General features: G+C 35.8%; 1 protein-coding gene across 5 annotated transcripts; it reads left to right on the forward strand.

Moving 5' to 3' along the window:
* Positions 1-1,862: 1,862 nt before the first annotated feature.
* On the forward strand, positions 1,863-27,918 carry LOC129303101 (uncharacterized). Of its 5 annotated transcripts, XR_008591407.1 has the most exons (37): positions 1,866-2,942; positions 4,323-4,467; positions 4,644-4,922; positions 5,072-5,239; positions 5,330-5,545; positions 6,637-6,731; positions 7,948-8,116; positions 8,642-9,063; positions 10,371-10,494; positions 11,318-11,392; positions 11,502-11,573; positions 12,653-12,790; positions 13,145-13,298; positions 13,444-13,811; positions 14,180-14,643; positions 15,445-15,780; positions 16,357-16,581; positions 16,790-16,880; positions 17,067-17,144; positions 17,384-17,674; positions 17,803-18,000; positions 18,201-18,689; positions 18,894-19,055; positions 19,439-19,768; positions 19,843-19,925; positions 20,072-20,176; positions 20,652-20,877; positions 21,205-21,564; positions 22,618-22,719; positions 23,808-23,951; positions 24,552-24,640; positions 24,950-25,032; positions 25,152-25,267; positions 25,864-25,949; positions 26,270-26,369; positions 26,733-26,906; positions 27,085-27,918. XR_008591407.1 is itself a non-coding variant. In XM_054942147.1 (36 exons), the coding sequence occupies exons 1-36, from the start codon at positions 2,038-2,040 to the stop codon at positions 27,148-27,150; spliced, it is 7,554 nt and encodes a 2,517-aa protein (XP_054798122.1). In that variant the 5' UTR covers positions 1,867-2,037; the 3' UTR covers positions 27,151-27,918. The 5 variants fall into 5 exon arrangements, 3 of the variants coding, with proteins under 3 accessions (XP_054798122.1, XP_054798123.1, XP_054798124.1); XM_054942147.1 differs by lacking the exon at positions 26,733-26,906 and having other exon boundaries at positions 1,867-2,942; XM_054942148.1 differs by lacking the exon at positions 26,733-26,906 and having other exon boundaries at positions 2,782-2,942; positions 4,328-4,467.
* The last annotated feature ends 32 nt before the right edge of the window (positions 27,919-27,950 follow it).

Consider the following 27,950-nt stretch of genomic DNA (forward strand, 5'->3'; position numbering starts at 1 on the left):
AATCTTAATACAAATCTAGAGTCAATACTATTAAGTAAAATTTTTAACTCCTCTTTTAGTCATCAATAAACATTAATAATCTAAAAATCAACTTCTAAACTAATTTTTATTATTAAAATTTTCTTTTTATTTTATAAATTCGCACCTAAAATACCCAAAAATTAAAAATTGAGTCTTTAGCTTAGAATCATAATTCTATAGCCATAATAATTCATTTCTCATCCCAAATAATCATCTAAACCTCAATAAATTAACATATATTTTCAGATCTAGTTTAGAATTTGATCCATAAGCCACAAATTCAAAGATCATCAATAAATTTATACTCTAGAACATTTATTATACAACTAACAACCTCATAAATCATATTTATTCAACATAAATTCATCCCTCTTCCAGATTCTAAATTTTCTACCACCATAAAATCAGAAACCAAAGAGAAAAGATGACTAAGAAAATTTTTTAGAACACTTACTTAGTCTTGAAAAGCTTAAAATCACACCCTAAATATTTTATTAAAAACTCTTACCTTAAAAATTCAGATCTTTCGCACCAGCGACTCACGCTCATAGACGCTCTCTTTGATCGCACACGAAAGAGGAAGGAAATGAAGGAAAAATGAGAAGAGAACGGTGGCTTTTAAAAATAAATGTGGGTCCCACAATTTTTTAAATTATTTTTCCCTTTGCTCTCTCTTCTTTCTTTTTTTTATTATTTTATATGTGTGATCATTGCATGCGGCGCCGAAAGCAATTTTTTTCTTCTTCTTCTTCTTCCCCTTTTTTTTATTCATACCTTTTCTCTTTTTTTTTATAATAATAATAATAATTTAATAATATTTTTTAATTAATTAATTAATAATTTTTTTAAAAATTTTCATTTAGAATTATATCCAAAATTAGATTTAATAATCATTTTCTACTAATTTGTTTACCTCTAAATATTTTTTAAAATTTTTATTAATCTAAATTAACTATTAAAATTTAAATTGGGATGTTACAATAAGAAATTATCAATTTTTATGTGACCCTATTTTTTTAATTTTAAACAAGGAAAAATTTAATTATTTAACTTAAAATTATTAATATTAAAAAAGTACCTAAAAAAATTTTATAAAAATTATAATATTTCAAAGAATTTGATTGTTATTTATATAATTTTATAAAATTTTATTATTATTTTTTTATCAATAAATTTTAAAAAAGATCCATGATTAAAGTATACTTTTAATCTTTTAATTTTATACAAAATTTCAACTTAATTCTCAAATTTTATAAAATATTTTTTTAATTTTTTTAACTCCAACGTAGTTAGTTTTTAATATTTATTTTTTGTGATAATTATTATTATTTTAAAAAATTAAATTTAACATGTTAATATTTAAGTAATTTTTGTTATTTAAAAGTTTAATGTAGAATTTTTTTAATAAAAATTAATAATGTTAATATTAAAAGATCAAAAAAATATTTTATAAAATTAAGCAACAGATTGTGTACTGAAAATATACTTTAACCAAAGATTAACTTACTAAACATGTTCGTGTAAAGATGTCATGCAATCAGGTACCTCCTATCTATCTAATAATGATAATAATAATACGTAATATATTCCTGCAAATAGGGGTAAGAAATCAGCGTCTGATTCAAAAATAAAACAGGGAATCAGCTTCCAGTCGATGGACCATGACCTGGTTGATGACTATGCTGATTCAATTCTGGAAACTCCGAAATCTAATTTCAGGAATGTTTCCACAGTTCCGTTATTTTATTTCCGGCATGCGTCTAATCTTCACCTCGGCAGCCTCCGTTTGGGCGCTAACTGGATGTGCCGCCATTTCTTACGAATACGTGAGAAACACTTGAGCTAGTTTTCCTTCATCTCCCCCCCCCCCTCTCGCGAGCCAAACAGGTCATCTTCCAATTCAGTAATCCACACGCTGCAAAATCTAGGCAATCAATCCCAAACACCTCCAGATTCGATCAATTAACTTTAGATGCAGTGAGATCACAAACATCGGGAATTATTTCTCAACGCAAAATGGCCAAAGAAACGCAATTCGTGGCTCGTCTGGCCGCTAACCACCTCTACCTTGCTCAATTTGAACCCCTACGAGCTATTCTTTTTGCCCTTGGAACTCGGAATCGTGACCTAGCTCGCTCTTTTTTACAGACCATCGTTGCTCACTCTGGCCGATTCCAGAATATTTTATGGTCACCCTCTTGTTCTTCTCCTGCTCTTCTCACCCACTTAGCGACGATTGAATTGTTACAATTCGATAATGCTTCTTCCGGATGGAACTTCGACTCAGAAACACTGCGATTACGCTCGGAGTTCTTGTTGTTAGTTCAAAATTTGATCGACCTGTTGTCAGAAAGGACGAAGAAGAACGTAAGCATAGAGAAAGAAAAAGATATTTTAAAGGACAGGGGAAGTTTAGAGGACCAACGTACTAAGTTGGATGAAGGAGAAGAATTAAGAGATGGAAGTGGTGACTCAAGCAGCTGTATGAGAGTTTTGGATAGGATTTTGGAGTTGGGAATGAATAGGCTGAAGCCAGAAGTAGATGTCGAAATGGACAGGCCTGGGACTTCGGTTTCTGCCAGTGTTGCTCCTGTTGAAGAAGGAGAGTTGATGTGTCTGAGGAGGGTGATTTTGGATCATGCAGATATTTTTGATGCACTTTGTGGGAATATACATAAGCAAATTTGTCATCCGGAATGCTACGATCCTGGCTTAGCAACAACTGTTGGGGGAAGTGATGATGGCCTGGTGGAGCTGTCGAAAGAAGAGGGTGTTAGAATACTCGGTTTAATACTAAGGACTGTTCAGGTGGTTCATCTGGATGCCATGAAGCAGGGTCTAAAAGCGGGTGATACGGAAGAAGCAGTTTCGCATATTAGATTTCTTCATTTTGATCATGGAATCGTGGAATCTGAGTACCGGTATGTCCATGCTTGCCCAGCATTCATTGCACATATCTTTGTCTGATATTGATTCATTGTACTTGATAAGTTTCCCATGGTATAAATCTACGCCAAATTACGAGTTCTCAAGTCTTTATGGGGACTGAATGAATGAATTGCGTGTTGAAATACTAGCCCCTATCACGTAACTGGAATATAATCTGAATAAATCTTTTGTTGATAAACCATTCACGTAATTTTAACGACTTCTCTGTTTTTCTAAGTATTTCCTTTTCATTTTGATTGCTCCCACTCTAGGTTGCACCGATACATTGATATAGTTTGATGAGACATGGAATCTACGACAAGATATGTGGGATGTAACAATTTTCAAAATTTCAAGATATGGATACAGGATATATATATACACAATAATAATAATAATAAAATTAATACATGAAAATTTACATAATGTGAAATAAAATATCTATGATAAGGAAAAGCGGCCAAGAAAAACAAATTAAGTTGAAACTGAAGTTTTTAACTCAAATTAATTGTCATTCCTCATCGCTATTCACTTCACCAAGGTTTCTTATAACTTTTTGAGCTGTTTCAAAACGTAAAAGTGTATTTCAAAAGTTTTGAAAAATATTAAATAAAAAATATTGGCAATATGGAAGTTGAAGTACTGTACCTGCATTAGAATGAATGTGTATTCAATCCAGGTATCTCTCTCTCTGGGACCTTTTTTTTTTTTTTGACTTCCCTACTTTTCTTTGTCATCTCTTGTAAATTTGCTTTTCATTTCAACCTTAACTGGAGCTTTCATTGGCCATGGTTCATGTGCTTAGGGACGTTGTTTGATCATGAACTTTGGCAAGTCAAAAATCTGTTATGGAAACTTGTTATGGTTTCATTTCTAGGTTTTATATGAAATTAAATGTGGTTTTATGAAGGGATTGGTTATCTCTTTTAATTTGATGGTTATTCTCTTTGTTTCTATTTTCTATTCTTTGCTTCTTGCTGATTTTGGAGGATATGTTGTCCAACTTCCTCTCTCTTTAACATAAGGAACAATGAATCTCCTATTATCTTTTTCGCCTTTTAGTTTGAGGATGTAAGCAACAACTCATACTATAATATATGATTTGATATTTGCTCCATGTCTTGACTTATGCGTATGTGTGTATTGTATGCATGCATTTGTTCATGTACTTTCCTGATGTTCTTTTATTCTCCTTTCCTGCATTTTGTTACGAGCACTTTGCTACCTGGGAATTTGAATCAGTGATCATGTACTATTCTTTAATCTGAACTCCTATTGCAGTTGGGGAACTCTCTTCTCCATTTCTTGTTTTCATGCTGCATGGCTTATTTCTAGATGTTTATATCTCCATTTTCTTTAATATTTTTTTGTAGCATAGTTTTGAAAGATCTCATGAAGAGTGTTTTATCAAGAAGTGAGAAGTTTGATGATTCTTGGAATGCCATGCGTGACCTATTGCTTGTGATTTATGGAGAAGCCCTTTCATCGGATTGCAGGGATATTATTCAAATGATACAGGTGCATGTTCTCAACTACTTAGAGGGTCTTCTTTGGCATAAATCTTCTTTAAATTGTTTTAAAGGTGTCTGTAGGTAAAATGCTTTATTGCTTTATGTTGCTATATTGTATGTATGAGTTTTATTTTTTATTTTTAAATAAAAAAGCTATATCAGATATCAATGCTTTTTCCTCAGACCATTCATAATGAGCTGCTGTCTGAAGAGATTGAAGTTTATAGAGCTCAAACTGACAACTCCGTCCCACCTCCTCTTGTACGGTTTCTGAGATATTGTACAGAGTTGAGGCTTCATCAGGTTGTAGATGATAAGACAATTTTCCTGAACAAGGTTGTCAGTTCTTGTAAGGCAGAGATGTACCATTACGCTCGTGTTTCTGGACTACATGTACTTGAGTGTGTCATGGATACTGCCCTGTCTGCTGTGAAGAGGGAGCAACTTGAAGAAGCAAGCAATGTGTGTGTCCATTTTTGTTAATTCACTAGTCTGTTGAGCATGTATACTTCTATTTCATCTTTAGATGCATGAACTACAAATTTAAGTTCTCCTAGACTGCTGCATTTTCAAGTATAACTATAAATATGCATACTTAATGTATGCTGCAGGCTCTCCAGTTGTTTCCCCAACTTCAGCCATTGGTAGCTGCCATGGGTTGGGATTTGCTGGCCGGTAAAATAGCAGCACGGAGGAAATTAATGCAACTTCTCTGGAAAAGCAAGTCACAAGTAATTCGGCTGGAGGAATCTTCTCTTTATGGTTATAAATCAGATGAGGTATTTTTCTTCATATTTCAGGTGTCCTTTGAGGTACTGGATATTTTTAGTGGGAAAGTCACTGGTAAATATGATTTTATACCTTGGCAGATGTCCTGTGTGGAGCAACTTTGTGACACTTTATGTTATCGGCTTGATCTTGCCTCTTTTGTTGCCTTTGCTAATTCTGGTCGGTCTTGGAATTCAAAATTCTCGTTAACACTGTCTGGAAAAGGACAAGTGGCGTTGGGAGATGAAGATGCTTATTCTGACCCTTTTGTCGAGAACTTTGTGTTGGAAAGACTTTCTGTCCAAAGTCCCCTACGGGTAATATACAGCATTGTTATCTGCAAGCTTGAATTTCTAGATTATCTTCATTTTGAAGGGTTGCAATTGCTTATCAATAATTAATGACGTGAATGACTTATAATACGTTTCTCTGTATTACTTTTCTCCCTTAATGTGTTCTTCCTTCCTACAGTGTGGTTGAATGAATTGATCTTTTTATTTGTCACAAGCAGCAGTTTCTGGGGTAGCCTATACTTAATTTTCTTCATAAAATAGAAGCGATGCTACTTGTGAACGCTTATATTATGCGTGCAGCGAACATGTGAGCCTAGTATAAGAGAAGACAAGAGGGAGAATCTACTAAGAAGCCACACATAGAGAGTAGGCTTTATTTATTTCGCTATAATATTAGAACTATTCAGTTCCATCCATTTATGTTGACCTTTTTTAGCTAAAATGGTAAGGTTCCAATCCATTTTAATTTGGTACCAGTCCTTAACTCTGCCCTTGTGATTCAGTTCATTATCAGCTCCCAAAAAGCTACGCACTTGATTTAGTGCTATTCAACAATACAGTAATCTTTACTTTTCTGTTTGTTGACAGTGAAAACTATTGTAGGCAGGCACTCCAAACTTTGAATAGTGTCTCATTGCAATTTAACTTGCTGATATAATTTGAAAGGGAAGTTATTTGACGAATTGTAAAGGATTAATATTCTGAATGGAAATTTTAGAATTAATTTGAGATTTTTTTTATCTTGGAATGAAATGAAAGTAGGTTATTTTCACCATCTTCTATGAGGCAATTATTTTGAAAATATTTTCTTCTGAAGATGCTTTTAGTAAGTTCTCCTTTTCTCTTTTATAAAAGTGACCATATGTATACATTTGAATCTGCAGAGATTTTCTTTGATTGTCTAAGCATTCATGTTCCATGTTGTCATTGGGTGAAACTTAACTACTGTCTTTGTTGCTAATGGGATAGTTTGGATTCATATCTCTATTGCTCCTCTGGAAGGTCTAAATAAACATTCTTTTGGCTGGTCTAGAATGGCACTCATGACATTAATTTAAAATAATTTCATGTCTCTACATATCTTTTGTCTTATGACTGGAAATATTTTTCTGTAGGTGCTATTTGATGTTGTCCCAGGAATAGAATTCCAGGAAGCTATTGAATTGATCACTATGGAGCCAATTTCTTCCACTTTGGCTTCTTGGAAGAGGTGTGCTCATTGATTTCCTTTTTCTTTTTCCCCCCTCATTTGAAGGGATGTACTGACATCTTGGTATCAACTCTGATACTACCACCTTGAGGTGCTGGTTGTGATAAACTATTGCTACCTAGTTGGCCTGCAATAAGCCATTCGCCATTTGAGTTGTGATTTTTTTATTGCATCATAAACAATCTTTGCACTTCTTAGGAACACCTAGATATCAGATAGAATTTTTGGTCTGCCAAGTGCCAACTCTTCCTGGTACCTTTGAAGATGCTGATTTAAGTTGCACTCATGATAAAGTATCCTCCTGGTACCTAGATACATCTAGAATAAAGTATCTTGCTTACTTCCTTATTTTAGCTACTAGCTATTTGAGTTTGTAGCTTTAAAATGTGATATCTAGTTGTTCAAGATGGACTACTGATGAATGTGTCAACGTGCCTATACCCTATGGGTACCCTATAAAACTTACCCACTCGATAGAGTCCGGGGATCTTTGGGGCTGTGTGTGTGTGTGTGTGTGTGTGAATTAGGTGGACTCCTCGTGTTTTGCATAGAGTCTAAAAAATATACTATAGTTACAACTTGAAAACTGTGCCACTTGTTATAGATTTTTATGTTAATATTTGTTCATAATTTATATTCTTTAATCAATATAATACATTATGAGGAAAGTTTTTTAAAAAGATTCAAATAGCATTGAATGGGTTTCGAATTATATTGATAATTGTTTTAAGACATTTTTATTTTGTTTGTGATAAGTACAGGTCTTAGGAAAATGAATCTCAAGATTGAGAGAAACTTGTTCAGTTCAAAAATTTTCAAGGCAAATGGGTTCTGGTCTGGGGATTCAAGAACTCAATGGGCATGTGGAGCCCCCGGGGGTGGGGGGCTCTAAATGTAGGTTATGGGATGGGAATTGTAGTGCCCACTCATGATTCTGATATATCTGCTGATCTTTTTGATTAAGTATACGTATGGCATTAAATGTCTGCTAGTACTGATTTTATAACATTATTCTGCATGACCTACAACTTTTGTGTAAAATTTGATATTGAAGTATCAACAGATCTATTTCTTTTCACTTCAAAGCAAATAAAAATTGTTTTAACCTTTGATATGAAACTATCAACATTCTCTAGATTGTCGCCTCCCATTATCTATAGGCTTGGTCTTCCTTTTCTTTGTTGGTTTTTCTTCATGAACCATATCGTTGACCTAGGATGCAAGATGTGGAACTCATGCACATGCGTTATGCTCTAGAGTCAACTGTTCTTGCTTTAGGAGCAATGGAAAGGAGCATTTCTGATGAAGCTCATCAACTAGCGGCGTTATGTCATTTGAAAGATCTCCGTAACCATTTGGATTCCATCAGTAATCTACCTCGCAAGGTTATTCTCTTGTGACTGATGGTGTCAAATTTTTGCTCTATGGTTGCCTTCTCAAGATGATAAAAATTGTGGGTGGTTTCTTTTTCATATATTTATGTTTTGCAAGTTCAGTTGATAATTGTCACCTGGCTTATATGAATTGTCTCGCCAGTAATAGTAATATGTTTTTTTTTAAAACTCTTTTATAATCTTTTCTGTCTTTTATATTCCTTACTTTGATTTTTAAATATTATGAAATCATCTACTGTCTTTGGATCATTCAATCACATGTTTTTCTCAACATAAATGTGGGAGAAAAGTTCATATAGGATATGTAATGCCATGTATCCTTTCCCAGATGCTGTAAATTTAATCAAATAGGATCTGTGGCATTCTTTTGCATCATCCATGAGCTCTTTAATCCTTTTTAAATTAAAATATTTTTTATCTTGTAAGCTCTGGTATGAAGAGTTTGAAGACCGTTAGTGATTTTTTGTCCCCCTGTTATGCATCATATGTATCTAACACAATTTTTTGATTATGTAGATCTTTATGGTGAATGTCATAATTTCACTCTTGCACATGGATAATCTCTCCCTTAATTCAATGCATTGTCCATCCCCAGGAAGTGATTCTAAAATGTCCGATACATTCTCTTGTGACCATGGTGATCCGATTAAATGTGAAGGGGGAAATAAAATGGTTATATCTTTCACTGGTATGCTACTTGATATATTGCGCCATAATATATCCTCTGTGATTGAGTTAGAGAGCACATTAGATGACAGTCCAAGCACAGCTAGCATACAAGCTCTGGATTGGAGAATTTCAATTGCGAAGCGTTTCATTGAAGAGTGGGAATGGCGTTTGTCAATATTGCAGCATCTTCTACCATTTTCAGAGCGGCAGTGGAGATGGAAGGAGGCATTGACAGTGTTACGTGCTGCCCCTTCCAAGCTACTTAACCTGTGGGTAACGCCAGTGCCCTTGTATAGCTTGTGATTGATTTATTAACTTTTTAGAAGTTGTGCGTATCCTGAGTTAGCTGCCTTTTTCTCTGGCTTCTGTTGAAATGTTGTATGCATGAAATTTGACTATCTGCCTTTATTCATTCAATTTTGTCACTGGCGAAGATCTAGTAAGTTACACAATTTGAACTTGGCCTGTTTTGGGGAGTTTCTTTGATGGCTTTGCTGAGATTGGGTTGTGTTTTTGAGTTGATATTATTTTTTCCCCTAAATTTTTTTTTCATGTTCTGTTGTTCTTAAGGGAAGTATATTCTCCCACTATATATATGATCTGTCTCTTTTCAATATAATCTACTTTTCTTTCCGCAAAAGAAAAAGAAAAAAGATTCAGAGCATGAAATATAAAGGAAATTAGATAAGTTTGAGGGCTCCCTGATGCATGATCTTATATTTAATTGTACTTCTCTCTCTCTCTCTCTCTCTCGCGTCCATTTGTAGAAATTCAGTGTTAATGATCATATGAACTTATTGCTTATTTTATTAGATGGAATCTGCATGACATTGATGACAAAGAGAGAGTGAAAGGGACATAATCTAATGTTAATCCTCTCCTAAATAAAGCAGAACACTTAAACTAATCTCACCCGGCCAAAATAGAATACTTAAGTAAGCCAATCCTAGATGCATAGAAGCATTATTTAAAAAATAACTAAGAAACAATTGAATCTTTATTAAAATAAGTGATGCAGAATAACATTTAATCTCCGACATTCCTCCTGAAGTTGGATATTTGCATCTTCAAGTTTTGACTGAATACTGATCAAATACAATCACTGTCATTTAGATCCAGCTTTCTCTCTCTGCTCTGTACCAGTAGCTCCTCTGGATAGAGTTTACTGATAATTTTCTGCACAGATTTATTATCTGGTAGAACAATTGGGGATAAGATTGTTATTATATCCTCTCTTTATTTTTGCTCGTGGTCTTTTGAGTAGGTATCTTCTCTCATCTGATAGTTTCTTCTTATCGAAAAGGAAGTGGAGCTCTTTGGACAATCAGATTGGTTCCATTATATTTATGGGTTGCAATAAGTTTGTTTCCAATAAAGTATTGGGGTTTTCTATCTGTATTTCTTTGAATGTTTTCAACTGGCGTAAACTTACCCGTGTAATAGAGAATTTATGTTTTGAATATACAATTAGCTGAAGCTAGTGCAGAAGCCTAAATTGTGAGCTGCAAATACTGTTGCAGCCTTGATACTAACAGTTACTAAATAATCGATTTTAATTTTTCACATTTTTCTGCAGTTGCATGCAAAAAGCAAAGTTTGATATTGGAGAAGAAGCAGTCCATAGATTTTCATTATCTGCTGAAGATAAGGCTACCCTCGAGTTAGCTGAATGGGTAGATAGTGCCTGCAGAAAAGCATCTGTATGTTATGCATTTTATTTGACTCTTCTCATGTCACATTTGACCTTATTTGCACATTAAATAAGTATAAAATACTAGATGAGAGGCAGTTGAAAGTGCTATGTAAGAAATGTGACAGGCATTTGTAGCCCAGTGTAGAATGCTCTTTCAGTGTGAATGAATGCCTTGATTTTTGTAAAAGAAGGATATTCAGACTTCTTGTCCCAATATGATTTCATATGGAGAAATTTCTATGCATCTCTTTCACGTTTTTATTTTCTAGGCTGTTGGGAGGCCCCCCCCCACTGTTTCATCCCATGTCTTTTCATGTAAATATTCTAGTTTTCTTAAGTAGTGGTCACTCTTACTCAGAATAACCTTTTGGCAGTCAGGGACTATGTTGCTTGGGGATCTATTTTCTCCTTATTGTATTACTTTGTGTGGTCATTACCATTGTGGCTGCCATGGTGGAAAAAGACCACTCTGACCGTTGGTCCGTACAACTTGGGTCCTGCCTCGCACTTATTTTTACAATGTGTTGTTGATTTAATAGTAGCACTGATGGGTTTTGGATTTTTATCTTTGGAGATTTAGATAGTGTTATCATTTTAACAATCAGTGCTCATGTTTTGTGGGACCATCATAAACTCTATCTTTTCAGTTAAGTAGTCATGTTTGCAGTTAAGAAATTGTATCCTTGTGGATATTCAGATGGATTGGAACGCCCCCCCCCCCCAGGGGGTGTTTTTCTATTCTATCTTTTCTAAGTTTCTTTTTCTATCAACCTGAATATATATATATATATATATGTATGTATATATATTCATTTTGCTTTTGTATGCAGGTAGATGATGTGGTGTCCCATGTACAGGATCTAGATTTTTCCTTGTTGCGCTCTCAATTAGGTCCTGTGGCTGTAGTAAGTGCCTAAAATGATGAGAGAAAAGTTCCAGCTTTGTTATTTCATGTGAAAGGGAAAAGTATTTTTCCTATATGATTAGTTGTGATTAAAATGCACTTCTTGACAGATTCTTCTCTGTATTGACGTTGCTGCAACTTCTGCTAGGTCTGCAAAGATGTCGCAACAACTTCTGAATCAGGTGACTTTTTGTATAGGTTACAAGTGACACTCACCTAATAAGTTCTTTTTTTTTTTAAATGACAAGAAACATTAATTGATGAAGGTGAAGGGAGGAAAAAAGATAATATGCTTTTCCTTGCAAAGGCATAATAACTAAACACAGCAGGAAGAAGAAAAGGCCTGATATAAAACAATGCAGACCTGCAGTAAAACCATGCAGGGAGAAGAAAAAGGAAGGAGAGATTGAAAGAATGGGGGGAGAAGTAGAAGAAATTGAGGGAGAAAGATAATTCAGATATTCAATCTTCATTCAAATTATTATAATGGTCTCCCAAATGAAGAAACTTCAGGGCTATATTGAGCCTTAATCTTTGTTAAACTAAACTACTGTAATCCTAAAAACTAGGATTACATTAAGAACAAAAAAGATGGGATAATCCTAATCTAAAATAAATTTATTTAAAAGATAATCTAAATCTAAGAATTTAAAATAAAGGTAACTAATAAAACATAAGGCACACAGAGTGAATCTAATCAAATCCGAAGCTTTCTTGCTTCCAGTAGGATTCTTCGATTTTCCATCATCCATTAGGACAATGAATTCTGCCACTTAACATTGCATATAGGTGCGAGGAATTTATTTAGAGAGACCATGGTTTATACCATCTATCCCATAATAAGTTTAAGGAGAAAGCTGTATCTTTATAATTACAAGCACTCTTTGCATGCTAATGTGCCAAATAGTGGTACAAGTAGCCCATTGTCATAACTGTAAAACCTAGTAGGAGGGGTGAAGCTGCTGCAGTGGACAGTATAAAAGCAATTAGGTAGTCATTTTCATGTTAGAACTACATCTAAAGCACGTAGTAGGGGGAGAAGTTTTTAATGTTGAAACCCTCTTATCCTAATTAGAAATTAAAAAAAATGAAATTGAGGAAGGATGGAAAGGCTTTTGATGACACACTCCAAATTATGGGCTTGATTTTGGCATCATTTTAGACAATACAGGCTGATCAAATCTTGCCTTTAGTCTCAATGGTTGCCTTCTTTAGTGCTTCCAGCTTTTTTTCCATGTTGACAGGACTACATGATACGCAGGCTCAAATTATATTGTCTGAGATCTATCCTGGAGGATCTCCCAAAGTAGGTTCAACTTATTGGGATCAGATCCTTGAAATGGGTGTAATCTCTGTTTCACGGCGTCTTCTGAAGCAGCTGCATGAGGTCTTGGAGCAGGTTAGCACTTGCTGTTATTCCGAGTCATTTTCAAGGAATCCTGTCTGTCATTTACAAAATATGACTTACTTTGCTGGTTTTAACTGTTGGGGAACCCATCTTTTCTGCTTAAATAAACATTTCTCCCTCAAAATTTGAGCATTTTGCCACTTCCTAATATGCCTATGAGCAGAACATTTAACTTAACGGTTTGTGAATATTTTTCGGGTTCTTATTCCAATTTCCTCGTGTTTTCTCAATGAAAATTGTATCAGATTTTCTGCCTATACTTTTGTCAGCATGCGAGTGAATATCAATTCTGTGATGAAATATATGATCTTGTTGGTCATTCTATTTTGTGATCTGCTCCTCTAGGACAACCCTCCAGCACTTCAGGCTATCCTGTCTCGGGAAATTTTCATCCCTTCATCAAAGGAAATGCAACGACAAGAACAGAGGGAGCGTGCCCTTGCTCTTCTACATCAGATGATTGAAGATGCTCATAGGGGCAAGCGACAGTTTCTGAGTGGTACCTCTTATTTTTTTGGGCATGTTTCTAGACAATATTTTGGGTCTTTGATTCCTCCCTTTACCTTGGATATTTTGGGACAGCGAAGTGTCTGTACCCTGGGTACTACTGCGACCTCACATGGCTTTATACTGTGGCATTGTAGGTAAGCTTCATAACCTTGCTAGAGCTGTTGCTGATGAAGAGACTGAATCAAGTGCTACTAGAGGTGAAGGGTTATATGCTGAACGGAGTGTTATTTCAAACGGTGAGAAGGACATTGTTCTTGGTCTTGGATTAAGAGTTGTCAGGCAATTATCTTCAAGTTCAAGTGCAGGAGACACTGGCATGCAGTCTGTTGGTTATGATATGAAAGATCCTGAGAAGAGAATATTCCGTCCCTTGAGTGCCAAACCTGTTACATATTTGTCACAGTTCATTCTTCATGTTGCTGCAATTGGTGACATAGTTGATGGAACTGATACTACTCATGATTTTAATTTTTTCTCTGTGGTGTACGAGTGGCCAAAGGATGTAAGGTTCTCAAACAATAGGGATTTATTTATTATGGTTGATTTTGACTAAAATTTGCCATGATAATGACTACACTCCGCACATGCAGCTGATCTATTTCTTCTTCTTGCAATGTCTAATTCCATAATCAAAATATATTTTGTAGCTATCTTTGCTGATCAAAATTATGCAAAATTTTTAGAAAAGTATTTTGTTTTATTTTAATATGCTGAAAATACAATAGTGATATTTAGTTCCTTGCATGTTTAACAATTTTTGATCAATTTAGGATTTGGTGTTCTTAAACAAGCTTTGATGCTTTGGGGCATTAGCATATCTCGCTTTCCTGTGATAATTTTATGTTTATGTTTCCTGTTCCTTCTTTTCAGCTTTTGACTCGTCTGGTCTTTGAAAGAGGCAGTACTGATGCAGCTGTAAAAGTAGCTGATATTATGGGTGCTGATTTTGTGCATGAGGTAATTTCTGCATGTGTGCCTCCAGTCTATCCTCCTCGGTCTGGCCATGGGTGGGCATGCATTCCAGTTGTTCCTGCCTTTTCTAAGAGTGGCTCTGACTATAAAGTCCTGTCTCCCAGCTCAAAAGATGCAAAGCCAAATTGCTATTCTCGTTCTTCAGCAACTCCTGGTGTTCCTTTATATCCTCTGCAGTTAGATGTTGTGAAACATTTGGCAAAAATATCACCTGTGAGGGCTGTCTTGGCTTGCGCGTTTGGAAGTAGTATACTGTACAATGGCAGTGATTCTTCAATTTCAAGTTCTTTAAATGATGGATTACTGCACGCTCCTGATGCTGATAGACTGTTTTATGAGTTTGCTCTTGATCAATCTGAGAGGTAGCACCCCTTATTCTGTCTGTATGGGTTTCCATTAAAACTATCTTGCATATATCTACTTTGAGATGTACAATCTCATTGAATTATCATAAGTAATCAGACATTTATTAATATCTTTCTTTTTTGCATGTGTGTCTATTTTCGTACGGAAGGTTTCAGCACCACTTGGAAGCAAGCTTTGTTATTGTGATTCTCATGCTTATGGACGTATTATAATGTTAGAGTTTATCATCAGACTTTTCTTCACGTCTATTCTCATGAGAGAGTTGTTTTCTTGGCTTCATTATGGGGGTCAGCTCATGGGTTACTGTTTTTGTCCAACCAGGCTTGGGGGTGGTGGGGGTTCTCTTATGAATTTCCAAAGTGAATTTCTTTTCTTCGAGTTCCTACATTTTTTTTTTGGGGGTGGGGGGTTGGTTTCTCTTATGAATTTCCAAAGCAATTGGAGAATTCTCAAGTGAATTCCTGTTCTTTGAGTTTCTACAAGTTTTTGGCTTTGCTTATTATTAAAATATTGTTAGCTTACCATTCTTTGTTTAGTTATGCTATGTACATTCTGCATCATTGTATCTTAAGCTAAACAATCTTCACCGTTATAGATGTAAGTAACAAAGGCCTTCCTTTGTCAAATATTTTCAAATTATTCTCCCTCCCTTTAGTTTTTTTTTCTCCAGTTGTTTCCCTCTTTTTTACTTTTCCTTAATAAATTCTTTTTTATCCAACAGAAATTAAGATGCAAAGTTGCATGTTATGTATAAGGATGACTAGATATTAAATTTAATTTCCTTTCTTGATGTACAGGTTCCCAACACTAAACAGGTGGATACAAATGCAAACTAACCTCCATCGAGTTTCAGAATTTGCTGTAACTTCTAATCAAACTGCTGATAAAGAACTTGAAGCAAGAACTTCTGTTAAGAGAATTCGTGAACAGGACAGCGACACAGAATCAGAAGTTGATGAGATTGTTGGTAGCAGTACTGTTCCAGTAGCTCTGGCAGACCTGAGTAACCAGGAGGTTGAAGCTACAGACCCTTGGCATGACTCCTCAAAATCTGAAGCTGCTCAACTTGACACCACAGTGTTCCTTTCTTTTGATTGGGATAATGAAGAGCCCTATGAGAAGGCTGTGGAACGGTATTATAGTTTATCATCCTGTTCTTCTGTATAATTTCCTGTTTTCAGTAAGTTATGTCATTTCGCTTACATTAGATGAGTGCCTATGTGGTATTATCAATCAAACAAGATTTGTTCACACACCATCTATCGTAGCAAGTGCTTTGTATCTCTGACAGAAAAGTACCTTCTGTAGATCAATATTTGTTATTTAGCTTCATTTAAGTAAGGTCTTTAACCTTGCATTATTTATACATTGTCATAGACTTCATATTAGTAAAGTTACTTTCACTTTATATCAGATTACAATTGTTTGACATATTTTTTGTAGGTAGCATAAAATTATTTGACATGTTTATTATGATAGAGTGTTGAGTTAGACCAAAAAAAGGAAAGTTGAACAACTGATATTTTGCTTTCGTTTATTTGTTGTTCATTGCACAACCTTACCGACTGAATTAATGTCTTTTCCCATTTCAAACTTGTGATTTTTCTTGTATTTTCATGGTTCGGTAGTTTCCATATGTTGATTGTTGTCGCTTTTCTTTCTCAAGCAATGTCTACTTTACAGAGTATTTCCCCCCTCATCTTTTGCAGACTAATTGATGAAGGAAAGCTAATGGATGCCCTTGCAATTTCGGACCGCTTTCTACGTAATGGAGCTTCTGATCGGCTCCTTCAACTACTCATTGAACGTGAAGAAGACAACCAATCGATGTCTCCACAACGACAAGGATATGGAGGACATAATATATGGAGCAATAGTTGGCAGTATTGCCTAAGGCTGAAAGACAAACAGCTGGCAGCTAGACTTTCCCTAAGGTGTGTTGAGTCATGTCATTCTCATGATCACAAGAAATTCCATATTTTTGTATGATACAATGTTTCCTCCTGTGACTGGCATTTCCCTCCTGATTTGATCCTCTTAATCTCTAGGCATTTCTACTTATCGCCAATGAATTGCATTATCTGAAGTTTGCCTTGTCCTACATGTCATTCTCAAATCTCTAATTTCAAAAATTTTCTCTAGATATGTGCACAGCTGGGAATTGGATGCTGCTTTGGATGTTCTCACAATGTGCAGCTGCCATCTACCTCAGAGTGATCCAATCACGACAGAGGTGCTGGACTTCTCTATTTTTTTAATTATTAGTATGTTAATAATAATAGTAATATAATAATAATATGACTTTTTTAATTATTATTATATTCTCTATTGGGGCCTGATAATGTGATTTCTAATGTGCCTTTAACACCGTTGGTTCACCTATTTCTTGTCCTAGTTGACACTTCTTTGAAATGCTTAGGTTTTGCAAATGAAACAAGCTTTGCAGAAGTACAGTCACATATTAAGTGCAGATGATCACTACACAAGCTGGCAAGAGGTTGTATTTTCTTATTTGAATTGTAACACGTCATGAATGAAGTCAGTTCCTGCCTTATCGTAGTCTTGTGATATCTTTTTTCCCATCAAATTCAATCTACCATCTATTTTTCGAGGATTCAATTGAAATTGCTGTAAAATCTTTGAAACATACTTTTGTTCTGCTTCTATAGAAATATATTTTTCCAGTAAGCCTTTTTCTTATAGTAGCCTATGTCTCCTTTGAAAATACTTTTATAGGTTGAAGCAGATTGCAAGGAAGATCCTGAGGGACTGGCGCTTAGGTTAGCTGGGAAAGGAGCTGTTTCTGCTGCATTAGAAGTCGCAGAAAGTGCAAGACTGTCAGTTGATTTAAGGAGAGAGTTGCAAGGGCGGCAGCTTGTGAAACTTCTAACTGCAGACCCTCTTAATGGTGGTGGACCGGCTGAAGCTTCACGGTTTCTCTCCTCATTACGTGACACAGATGATGCTTTGCCTGTGGCTATGGGTGCAATGCAGCTGTTGCCCAATCTGCGTTCAAAGCAACTTCTTGTAATCCAGCATTTCACCTGCATCTTTACCCTTTTTTAATGAATAATAATATAGACTGCTCAAAGTTCTATTTGGATTTTTAGAATTCCATTTTCACCTCAGTGATAGTTTCTCCACAATACTTGAAGGTTCACTTCTTCCTCAAGCGGAGAGAAGGAAATCTGTCTGATGTTGAGATTTCTCGGCTTAATTCATGGGCTTTAGGGCTTCGTGTTCTTGCTGTCTTGCCAGTACCATGGCAACAAAGATGCTCTTCCCTGCATGAGTATCCTCATTTGATTTTGGAAGTGCTCTTAATGAGGAAACAATTGCAATCTGCTGCACTGGTATTGTCGTTGTCACTTGGACTGATAAGCACCTTCTTAGTAATTTTAAGTTTTTAAGCATTAGTGATGACATGCCCCCTTATATGTGTGGATTTTGTTTATCATGAGTGCACAATTCATGCATTATCAATATTTCGATTATTTTTTGTAGATTATTTATCTTTTATTCTCAATATGATACTTGACTTTATTTTCTGTAGATATTAAAGGAATTTCCTTCTCTACGAGATAACAATGTAATTACTGCATATGCAACTAAGGCCATTGCTGTTAGTATTAGCTCACCTGCCAGAGAACATCGGATATCTGTCTCAGGATCCAGGCCAAAGCCAAAAACAAGATCAGTTGTCCCTCAACGGTCATCTTTCACGAGCAGTCTGAGTAATTTACAAAAAGAGGCTCGAAGAGCTTTTTCATGGGCTCCAAGAAATACTGTGGAAAAAAATGCTCCAAAAGATGTTTATAGGAAAAGAAAAAGTTCTGGATTGTCACCATCTGATAGAATCACTTGGGAGGCAATGACTGGAATTCAAGAAGATCGTATTTCACCATTTTCTGCTGATGGCCAAGGGCGGCTTCCTTCTGTTTCCATTGCAGAGGAATGGATGCTCACAGGTGACCCAAATAAAGATGAAGGCATTCGTTCATCTCACCGATATGAAAGTGCCCCTGACATCACACTGTTCAAGGTATGGTTGTGAGTTGATCAGAATATTGGATGTGGCATATATGCATTTATAAGTAATGATCGGTGAATGAAAGTCACAGTATTTTCAAAACATTGGGTAGCAACAACATTTCGAAAATGAATGGTGTTTGCAACGATGCAATACTAGTATGCCTTACCATGTTAACATTTCACGTGCCTTAATTGCTTGCTCTTCTCTTTGCAGGCACTGCTTTCTCTATGTTCTGATGAATCATTTTCTGCCAAAATTGCCCTAGATTTATGCATTAATCAGATGAAGAATGTCTTGAGCTCACAGCAGGTGCCCAACAGTGCAACCATGGAAACAATTGGGCGTGCATATCATGCCACAGAAGCATTTGTGCAGGTACTTCATGGGATTGGAAGCCAAGTAATCATTGATAATGTCCTGTCAAATGTTAATGATCTTTTAGGAAACATGTTTATTCGCTTTTCTAGTATTCATAAGATGATGGCATCATTTATCATAGCCATCATGATCATTTGTCTATCAAATAAAAGATGTGATAGAGGTAGGAGAGAAAGGAGGAGAGGGAGAGAGGAGGCAGAAGGGAAATGGAGAGAAAGACAGACTAATTCGATTCATAATAATTCATTACAACCTAGAAACCTATTTGTAAAGAATATATCTAGATACTCAAACTACACTTATATTCCTTATTCCCCTAATTACCGCTATTATTCCTAATTCCCATGTGTCAAGATGTGATTTTGATGTTGCATTTTTAGGGTCTACTTTATGCCAAGTCTCTGCTAAGAAAGCTCACTGGAGGCATTGAGTTGCTAAGTAATTCTGAAAGAGGTAGGGATGCTGATGACACATCATCTGATGCTGGTAGCTCTAGTGTGGGTAGTCAATCCACAGATGAGCTATCAGAATATATGTCACAGGTGGATATTTGGTTGGGACGTGCAGAGCTGCTTCAAAGTCTTTTGGGATCTGGAATTGCTGCTTCTCTTGACGACATTGCTGATGGAGAGTCATCTGCCCGGCTTCGTGACAGGTTGATCATGGAAGAAAGGTATAGCATGGGTGTCTATACCAGCAAAAAGTGCAAGGTAGATAATTTACCAGACATTCTTGGAGCTACTAGAACTGTTAAATTCTAGTTATTGACAATGGCCTGTTATAGATTGATGTTTTTCCTGTATGGAATGCTTGGGGACATGCGTTAATTCGTATGGAGCACTATGGACAAGCTCGTGTGAAGTTTAAGTATGTAAAATTTCTTTTTCCATGAAATTGCTTTTGCATTTTAGCTCAGTACGTCAGCCACACTCAAAGTTTAGAGCATACCTTGTGTAGACAGACGTGAGCATGGGCTTAAACATGGACTTATATCAATACTTATTTCAATTCAGGCAAGCTCTTCAGGTGTACAAGGGTGATCCTGGGCCTGTGATTTTGGAGATTATTAACACTATTGAAGGTGGTCCACCGGTGGATGTTTCAGCAGTTCATTCAATGTAAGATCTTATGCCTCTATCACAGTTTCATTTTGCCGCAACTACTAGGATTATTTTTAGGCAAAAGCTTAGCCAGATGAGAGTCAAATATTTAATTGTTGGGCTTGGATGACGCATTGAATGTGATTTGATCATGCATTGAGCACAGCTTGGGCACAGATAACCCCAAGAAAAATGGGAAAAGACAGAGGAAAAATTAGAATGGAAAACTAGGTAGCAGATGCCCATTTTGATGAGAAAATTAAATTGCATTCCTTTCTCTTTCTGCTTGTGCATGAATAGGTTGGATATAGACATCATCAACATCTGATTTAGTTAACTTTTTTGAAGAAAATAAGAGCATAAAATGCTTAAAAAAATTAAATATGCTGTGTCATGTCTTGATCAATATTTAATGAAGTGTCTATGTCCTTGCCTACATCAGTCTCCAAGCTTCATGGACAACTAAATCTAACTATTGCTGGTAATGCTGCAGGTATGATCATTTCGCTAAAAGTGCTCCGACAATCTTGGATGATTCTCTTTCAGCTGATTCATATCTCAATATCCTGTACATGCCATCAACATTTCCACGTTCAGAGAGATCAAGACGGTCTCAGGATTCTACAAATAATTCTATATATAGTCCAGACTTCTATGATGGTCCCCGGAGCAACTTGGATAATGCCCGATACAATGAATGTGTTACCTACTTACAAGAGGTGATCATTGCCCTTATCTGTAATCAATTATGATGAATAAATACCATTTGTGATTCACCTAATTTTGTTTGATTAATATAGCTAGGAATCTTTGTGGAGTATGCAAAATATTCTTGCAGGGCTTTTATGAAGTCTTCTAAGTTTTTTTATTTAAAAAAAAAAAGAAACCTTCTTTGTAGTTTTTTGGCTTTTCCTTATTTCTTCTTCTCTAAAATGTTCAACTGCATTTTTTATTCTTGGTATCTTTTATGTGCATTTAGAATGCCTTGTTTCTTTGCAATTTGGTGCTAATTTTGGATTTCTTAATTCTGGTTTTTAATTTTGCAGTACGCACGTCAGCATTTGCTTGGATTTTTATTTAGGCATGGTCACTACCATGACGCTTGCTTGTTATTCTTTCCTCTTGATGCTGTTCCCTTACCCCCACAGCCATCAATAATCAGTGGGGTGACTTCGTCTCCTCAAAGACCAGATCCTCTAGCTACTGATTATGGAACAATTGATGATCTGTGTGACTTCTGCATTGGTTATGGTGCTATGCCTATTTTGGAGGAAGTCATTTCAACAAGAATGTCATTAGATAAACCACAAGATTTAGTGGTGGATCAATATACAGCTGCAGCCCTTGCCCGAATTTGCATCTATTGTGAAACCCACAAGCATTTTAATTATTTATACAGGTTTCAGGTAATTTTTTTCCTTTTTCATGTATTAATTTAAATCTAAAAGCAAGAAAATTTCTGCTATTGATGCTTGTGTATTCCTTTTGACCCCTGGAAACTGATCTATAAAGGTTCAAATTGGTTACTTTTAAAGGATAATGCATGACTTTTAATTGCTCTAGAAAGTTGACATTTGTAATGTCCTGCTTTAAGCTTAGACATAACAGAATTGTTGAGGAATTTGATGCAGATTACAAAGTGAATCAGGATAGTTAATAATAAATTAGGAGATAATTAGATTTGTAAACTATGGTAAGAAATGGTCTTAAATAGTCCTTTATGGCTAACAAGCTTTTGAATACAAGATGTCAAAATAGAAATTGTACAAGTCCAGGATAAAATGCAATTAATTGACCAAAAATAATGTTTTCTTCCACTCATTCTGTTTCCTTACAATCAATCACTCTCTTTCATCTTATTACATATAGTCCAACACTCCATTCCCTTATTGAAATACTTTAAAACAAAATAGAAGCAGGAAGAGCTATGAAGAAAGCTCAAATATGGCATGGCATTCTCTTCCACGCATACCATAGAAACAAGCTTATTTGGTTAGATGAGCTTTACAAAACATTTATTTTAATGAAGAGAAATGGTGAGCATTTGAGGCTGTTGGAGATTTCAAATAGAAAGGGTTTAGGGAGAAGGTTCCATGAAGAGAAGAAGCGATAGGTGGAGCCTCAACAATTTTATTACCTCTTCAAGCTCAAAGCAGGATGTTACAATGATAATATCTGAGAGTTGTCATTGTTAGTCCTGCTACGAATATTAATATGGCTTTGCTTTTGGTCATCCTTCTGCTGTGCGATCCCCATAGTTACTTTCCATATGTGCATTAAATTTGTATTGTAAATTAAAAATGATTCTCTGACTGGTACTTTTCTGCATGAAACATGTTTTTCCAGGACCACAAAACATGGACCATGCTGTAAATTTAGATGTGGAAAATGTTTTGACATTTTAATTTTAATTTTTCTGTGAGAGATGTTTCAGTATTCTAACAATTACCTGTACACAGGTAATTAAGAAGGACCATGTTGCTGCTGGACTCTGTTGTATTCAACTATTTGTTAATTCTTCTTTACAAGAGGAAGCTATTAAACATTTGGAACATGCTAAGGTATGCTCATAATTTAATAAGAAGAGAAAACTAGGAAAGGGACTCGCATATAGAAGATTTGGGCAAAAATGAGTATGAATTGATCAGGATTTTTATAGCCCAATGGATACAAATTTGCTGCAATCACTGATTCAAGAGGACTGTATACTTCCTTAATCTCTGCGAAACAGAGAAGGGAAAGAACTTAAATAGAAAATTAATCATACTCCCTCCAGTGGAATTTTTTTATAAAGTATTGGGTAGTTTTTATATTTTTTTTTTCCAATTACACCCTTACTTCATTTACTAGTCCTTTTAAAAGAATGGTCCAATGGAATTTCAATTCATTATTGAGATACTTATATAGGACAATTAATGAGGGTGTCTTAAATAAGTCAAATATTATAATTATTCCATGCAAGGGTATAATAAGAAGGATATACAATGTTTTAGAAAATTAAGGTTTTGTAGTTACCAATGCCCTATATTGTGGACCAGAGGGAGTATATGATATGTATAATTGAAACTAATCAGAATTAAAAGCTAGTTAACCAATGATAAGAAACAATTAAACACCCTGATGAATTCTATTTTTTAACCATTTGGTTGATCCTGTATAGGATCTTGATCTTGACAGCCTCGACACTTTATGTGGCTTCCCTTGGGTGCTTAGCACATCAATAAGGGAATCACTTCATCTGATGTATACATAGATCAGAGAGCACTTTTGCCACTATAGGTTTTCTATTATTATGTTTGTTTTGAGCCTGTATTTTCTGGTCAGAGGATATTTTATCCTTCATCTAGTTATGCATTCTTCTCCATCAAAGAATTTCTTATGCTGTCAAAAATACACGTGCGCGCGCCCACGCAGAACCAAGTCTTTTCAACACCCATTCTTTTAGCTTCAGAGCATTGTACATATTAAAAAATGGAAAAGAAGAACAAATGGATGGAAGACACATTTGTTTTTCTTAATTAACAAGACTGACATATATTGTTGCCTCAAACTATCATAATTTCATGCCTTTAATTCACTTATCCTGTTCTTTGTTAATTGTTTGCTCCTCTTCCACACCCCCCCCAACAAAAAAAAAAAAATGATGCAGATGCATTTTGATGAAGGGTTGTCTGCTAGACACAAAGGTGGTGACTCTACCAGGCTTGTAACAAAAGGTCTAAGAGGGAAAAGTGCCTCAGAGAAGCTCTCTGAGGAAGGTCTTGTCAAATTTTCTGCACGGGTATCAATCCAGGTAATTGGAGATGCCTAGTACGCTAAACATGGTTTTTCATTAACTAATGTTGAGGCCAGAAAGTAACTAATGTTGAGATCAAGACTGGGGAGACAATGTTGAACAGTTTTGCTGAAATGCATGTTAGTTTGCTTTTGAAAGAGCATGCCAATATGAATGCTTAGACGCAGTCATGTTAATGTTGGCAGTTTTGAATTAGACGTGGCATATCAGTGTGCCCTTGAACGTGCCATACAATCTCCCATGGGATGGGCGTTTCTTTCTCTGGATAATTGGATAAGTCTTCTCAGATTTTGCCGAGTCTAATGTGGTGTGATTCTTTTATTTCACAAAAACAAAAAAGTAGAAACAATGACATATATTAGAATCAGTGTTGTGACATTCGAATTCCGGCCAGACACTTAAATAATGAGAAGTGATCCTCGAGGTAGTTTCCATTTCAGTCAAATAAGTTTTCTGAGTGTGTCTGCGTGTTTTGTTGTTATTTTTAAGAACTATTCTTCCAGCAAATCATTTCAAATGTGCCCATATTCTGATATGTAAAGACATGTAATCTTGTGTTTCATTCCCATGCTTCACGTCTGCTGATAATTTTTGCAGGTTGAAGTTGTTAAATCCTTCAACGATCCAGAAGGCCCACAGTGGAAAAATTCCCTTTTTGGGAATCCAAATGACTTAGAAACTTTCAGGTTTGTCACTTTGTTTCTCTTATTAATCTTAAAGCGTACATTCTTGTATATATTAACCATCAGTTTGTCTGCTGTGATGTATTAAAAAAATACTTTGACATGTGTGCTTTTAAGAAACTTAGTCTTTAGAGTGTTCTTTGAATTTTTTAAGGCTCTAACAACCGCTGAGACTACTCCATGTATGCCACTACCATTTATTTATCAATCGTATATCATGCATGCAGATATTTGTAGTAGGCGCCATTTCAGCAGTTTATGCTTTTTATAATGATATTACCTCAAACACGCTCATGATATTTTGAATTTTAGGCGAAGGTGTAAGATTGCAGAGATTCTTGTGGAAAAGAATTTTGATTTGGCGTTCCAAGTGATCTATGAATTCAATCTTCCTGGTAGCCTGATAACTCCCTTCTCAATCTGTCTTTCTATCTTCAGTTTCGCACTACTGATTTTGACCGGAGAGGTTATGTTGTTGACACAGTCAGCCTGACGTTTTTGTTATGTCATGCAGCTGTTGACATATATGCTAGTGTTGCTGCATCTCTTGCTGAAAGAAAAAGAGGCAGCCAGTTGACAGAATTCTTCAAAAACATTAAGGGCACAATAGATGACGATGATTGGGACCAGGTAATTGATTGAACTTTCTTTTACACTTCTAGTAACTGAACAGAAAAGGAGATCATTTGCCGTCTTGATAGAACTCTTTAATTTGGTCCAGAATATTCTGCCACTTGGAGAACTTAGATGTTTGGAAACTATAAACGTTTTCCATACAATATCTCAAGTGCCAGAGCTTAATGCTGAAGACTTTTATGCTTCTTTAACAGATTTAGGGGGGGAAAAACTTGGAAGCTTGGTGAATAATCTTAAAAAGTGCTACCGTTGAATGAGTGTCTAATTTAAAGTGCTGTGCTTAAACATGGTACTATGTACTTGATAGCTATGTCCCTCTAGTGTCGTGGGAATCAAGATGCATCTTATGGACAAACAGGGTACCACACCACCCAACCATACATTGAGAGAGAACTCTTCCCATTGAAATAAGGATGCAGCATATATATATATATATATATTGAGTTGCAAAAGTACACTGAAATTAAGATGTTCCCTGTCTATCAAATGAAGCTTGGTCCTATCCGTAGAGAAAAGAAATATCTCTGTTGATAGCAAGGATGCCTATGTTAATAATTTTTAGTAACATGTGAATGTTTTGAATGGCATAGGTCTTGGGTGCTGCAATAAATGTATATGCTAACAAGCACAAAGAACGTCCAGACCGTCTAATAGACATGTTAACTAGCAGCCACAGGTGAGGTTTTATATATTTCTTTTGTTTCCTTTGTGCACTTAGGATTATTCTATTATTTGGGAATTTTTTATGGAAAAATTTGCATTTTGATTTAATATCATTCGCACTCAGAAGTATATTATACTTGTACAAAATAGGGTTTAGGATGTTGTTTTATTGTGTGTGTGTGTGTGTGTCTCGCTTTCATCAGTCTTAAAAGGCCGTTCTACACTGTCTATTGTTATACATAATACACAACATCACGTGTCTTTTTCATTTTTCTGCATTAAGTATTGCACCAGCCAAGTTAACATGATTAACTTATTCTCATGCCCGTACAGGAAGGTTCTTGCTTGTGTGGTCTGTGGTCGTCTAAAAAGTGCATTTCAAATTGCTTCTCGGAGTGGAAGTGTGGCTGATGTTCAATATGTTGCTCATCAGGTTAACCTCATCTAAATCTTAGGCTCCACTTTCTAAATCTTGTTATCATAACTCACCAAATATTGACCAACTACGTGTTCTTGAGTTTACACTGTGCATAGGATCAAAGAGCTTGTCATCATAACTTTCCAAATATTAACCAACTGCATGTTTGAGTTTAAGCCTTGCATATGATCGAAGGTCCTTGAACCCGTCTATTACAATAGAACCTTTAACGCACTTCCTATTTGAGCATGCATCATGTTTCGCTTATATATATATATATATGTATGTATGTATGTAGTTGGTGCGATTACGTATTATTGTTTGTCATTCACTCGGCCAAATTGGGGTTTGTCATTTGATGATTACATTTTTTCCCAGACATAAGGATGGCATGCACCTTAAAGATAGAATACATTTGGGTGTCTGTTTTCTCCCAAGAGAACGGACGTATGGGAAATGTTGGTTTTGGATGTCCAAAACAAACATCCAAACACACGCTTAGTTCTCAAAGTGAATGTTGTTCCCACCATTCACAATTCTCTATAGGATAAGGTGGGGAGTTAATGCTTATATTACCTGGTTTTTTTCTTGCTTATAACCAACCCAAGCTTGCAGGAGTTTAACGCCAGCAAAGATGGTTGCACTTGCCTAACGTTATCTTTGCCCATAGGCAATTTAGTCAACTGACAAGGGATCAATTTATCTTAACTTCGTGTCAATGTTCTTGCAGGCACTTCATGCAAGTGCACTCCCGGTGCTTGATATGTGTAAGCAATGGTTAGCTCAGTATATGTAATATATGGCTGGGGGAATTCACATGTACTGTGGGCCTGCCTCTGCGCATCTTCTGGTTATGCGCTTGATGTTTGAAGGTTATAAGTTGAATAATAGCTTCTCATGAGGAAAGCAAAGCGTACCTAATACGGCTGCAAAAATCACGGTTTGTCTCCCCCCCCCCCCCCCCCCCCCACAAAACGAAAAAGCATTGTATATCTGGTTGAGGTATACAGACTTCAAGCTAGATCCTAAAGACGGATGTCGCTGCCTGCTATCAGTCCATAACCGAGTTGGAGAGCCTAGCAGCGATTACACTATCACAAGGTTCAGCCAAAAGTAATAATTTGATGGAGATTCTGAGACTGGGACCACCTGATTGTCAAAGACGATGGTACTTGGAATTTATGAGGCACCATATGTAAATTTGCTGCTATTAGTCACGTGATTTTAACACACAATGTTTATTTTAGGATTTAATTTAAATCAGTTTATTAGGATAGCATAGAATGACATCTTGCAATTCATAAGACCAATCCCACTTAGAGGAATAAGGTTTATTGTCGTCGTCGTTATTGTTAGGATATTCAGGTAGATTTTCAGGGATTGGTGTCACAACTCCCTTGCTGTCGTGTGTGCCTGTGTGTTCAACGCTGCTTCAGTGAAAAGCAAGCAGACAGATCGAAATTAAATTCATATGGCATCAGAATCATAAAATGATTGCATTCTGTGGCTAAGTAATAGCTTGAGTCGAAAAGCAATTTAATTAAAATACATGGATTTGGCAGAAGCGTTGATTGTATGTTGATTGTTGAAATGAGG

The sequence above is a fragment of the Prosopis cineraria genome, unplaced genomic scaffold (genome assembly GCF_029017545.1).
Source record: "Prosopis cineraria cultivar Desert tree isolate PC_DT_omini unplaced genomic scaffold, ASM2901754v1 PC2, whole genome shotgun sequence".
Lineage (NCBI taxonomy): Eukaryota > Viridiplantae > Streptophyta > Magnoliopsida > Fabales > Fabaceae > Prosopis > Prosopis cineraria.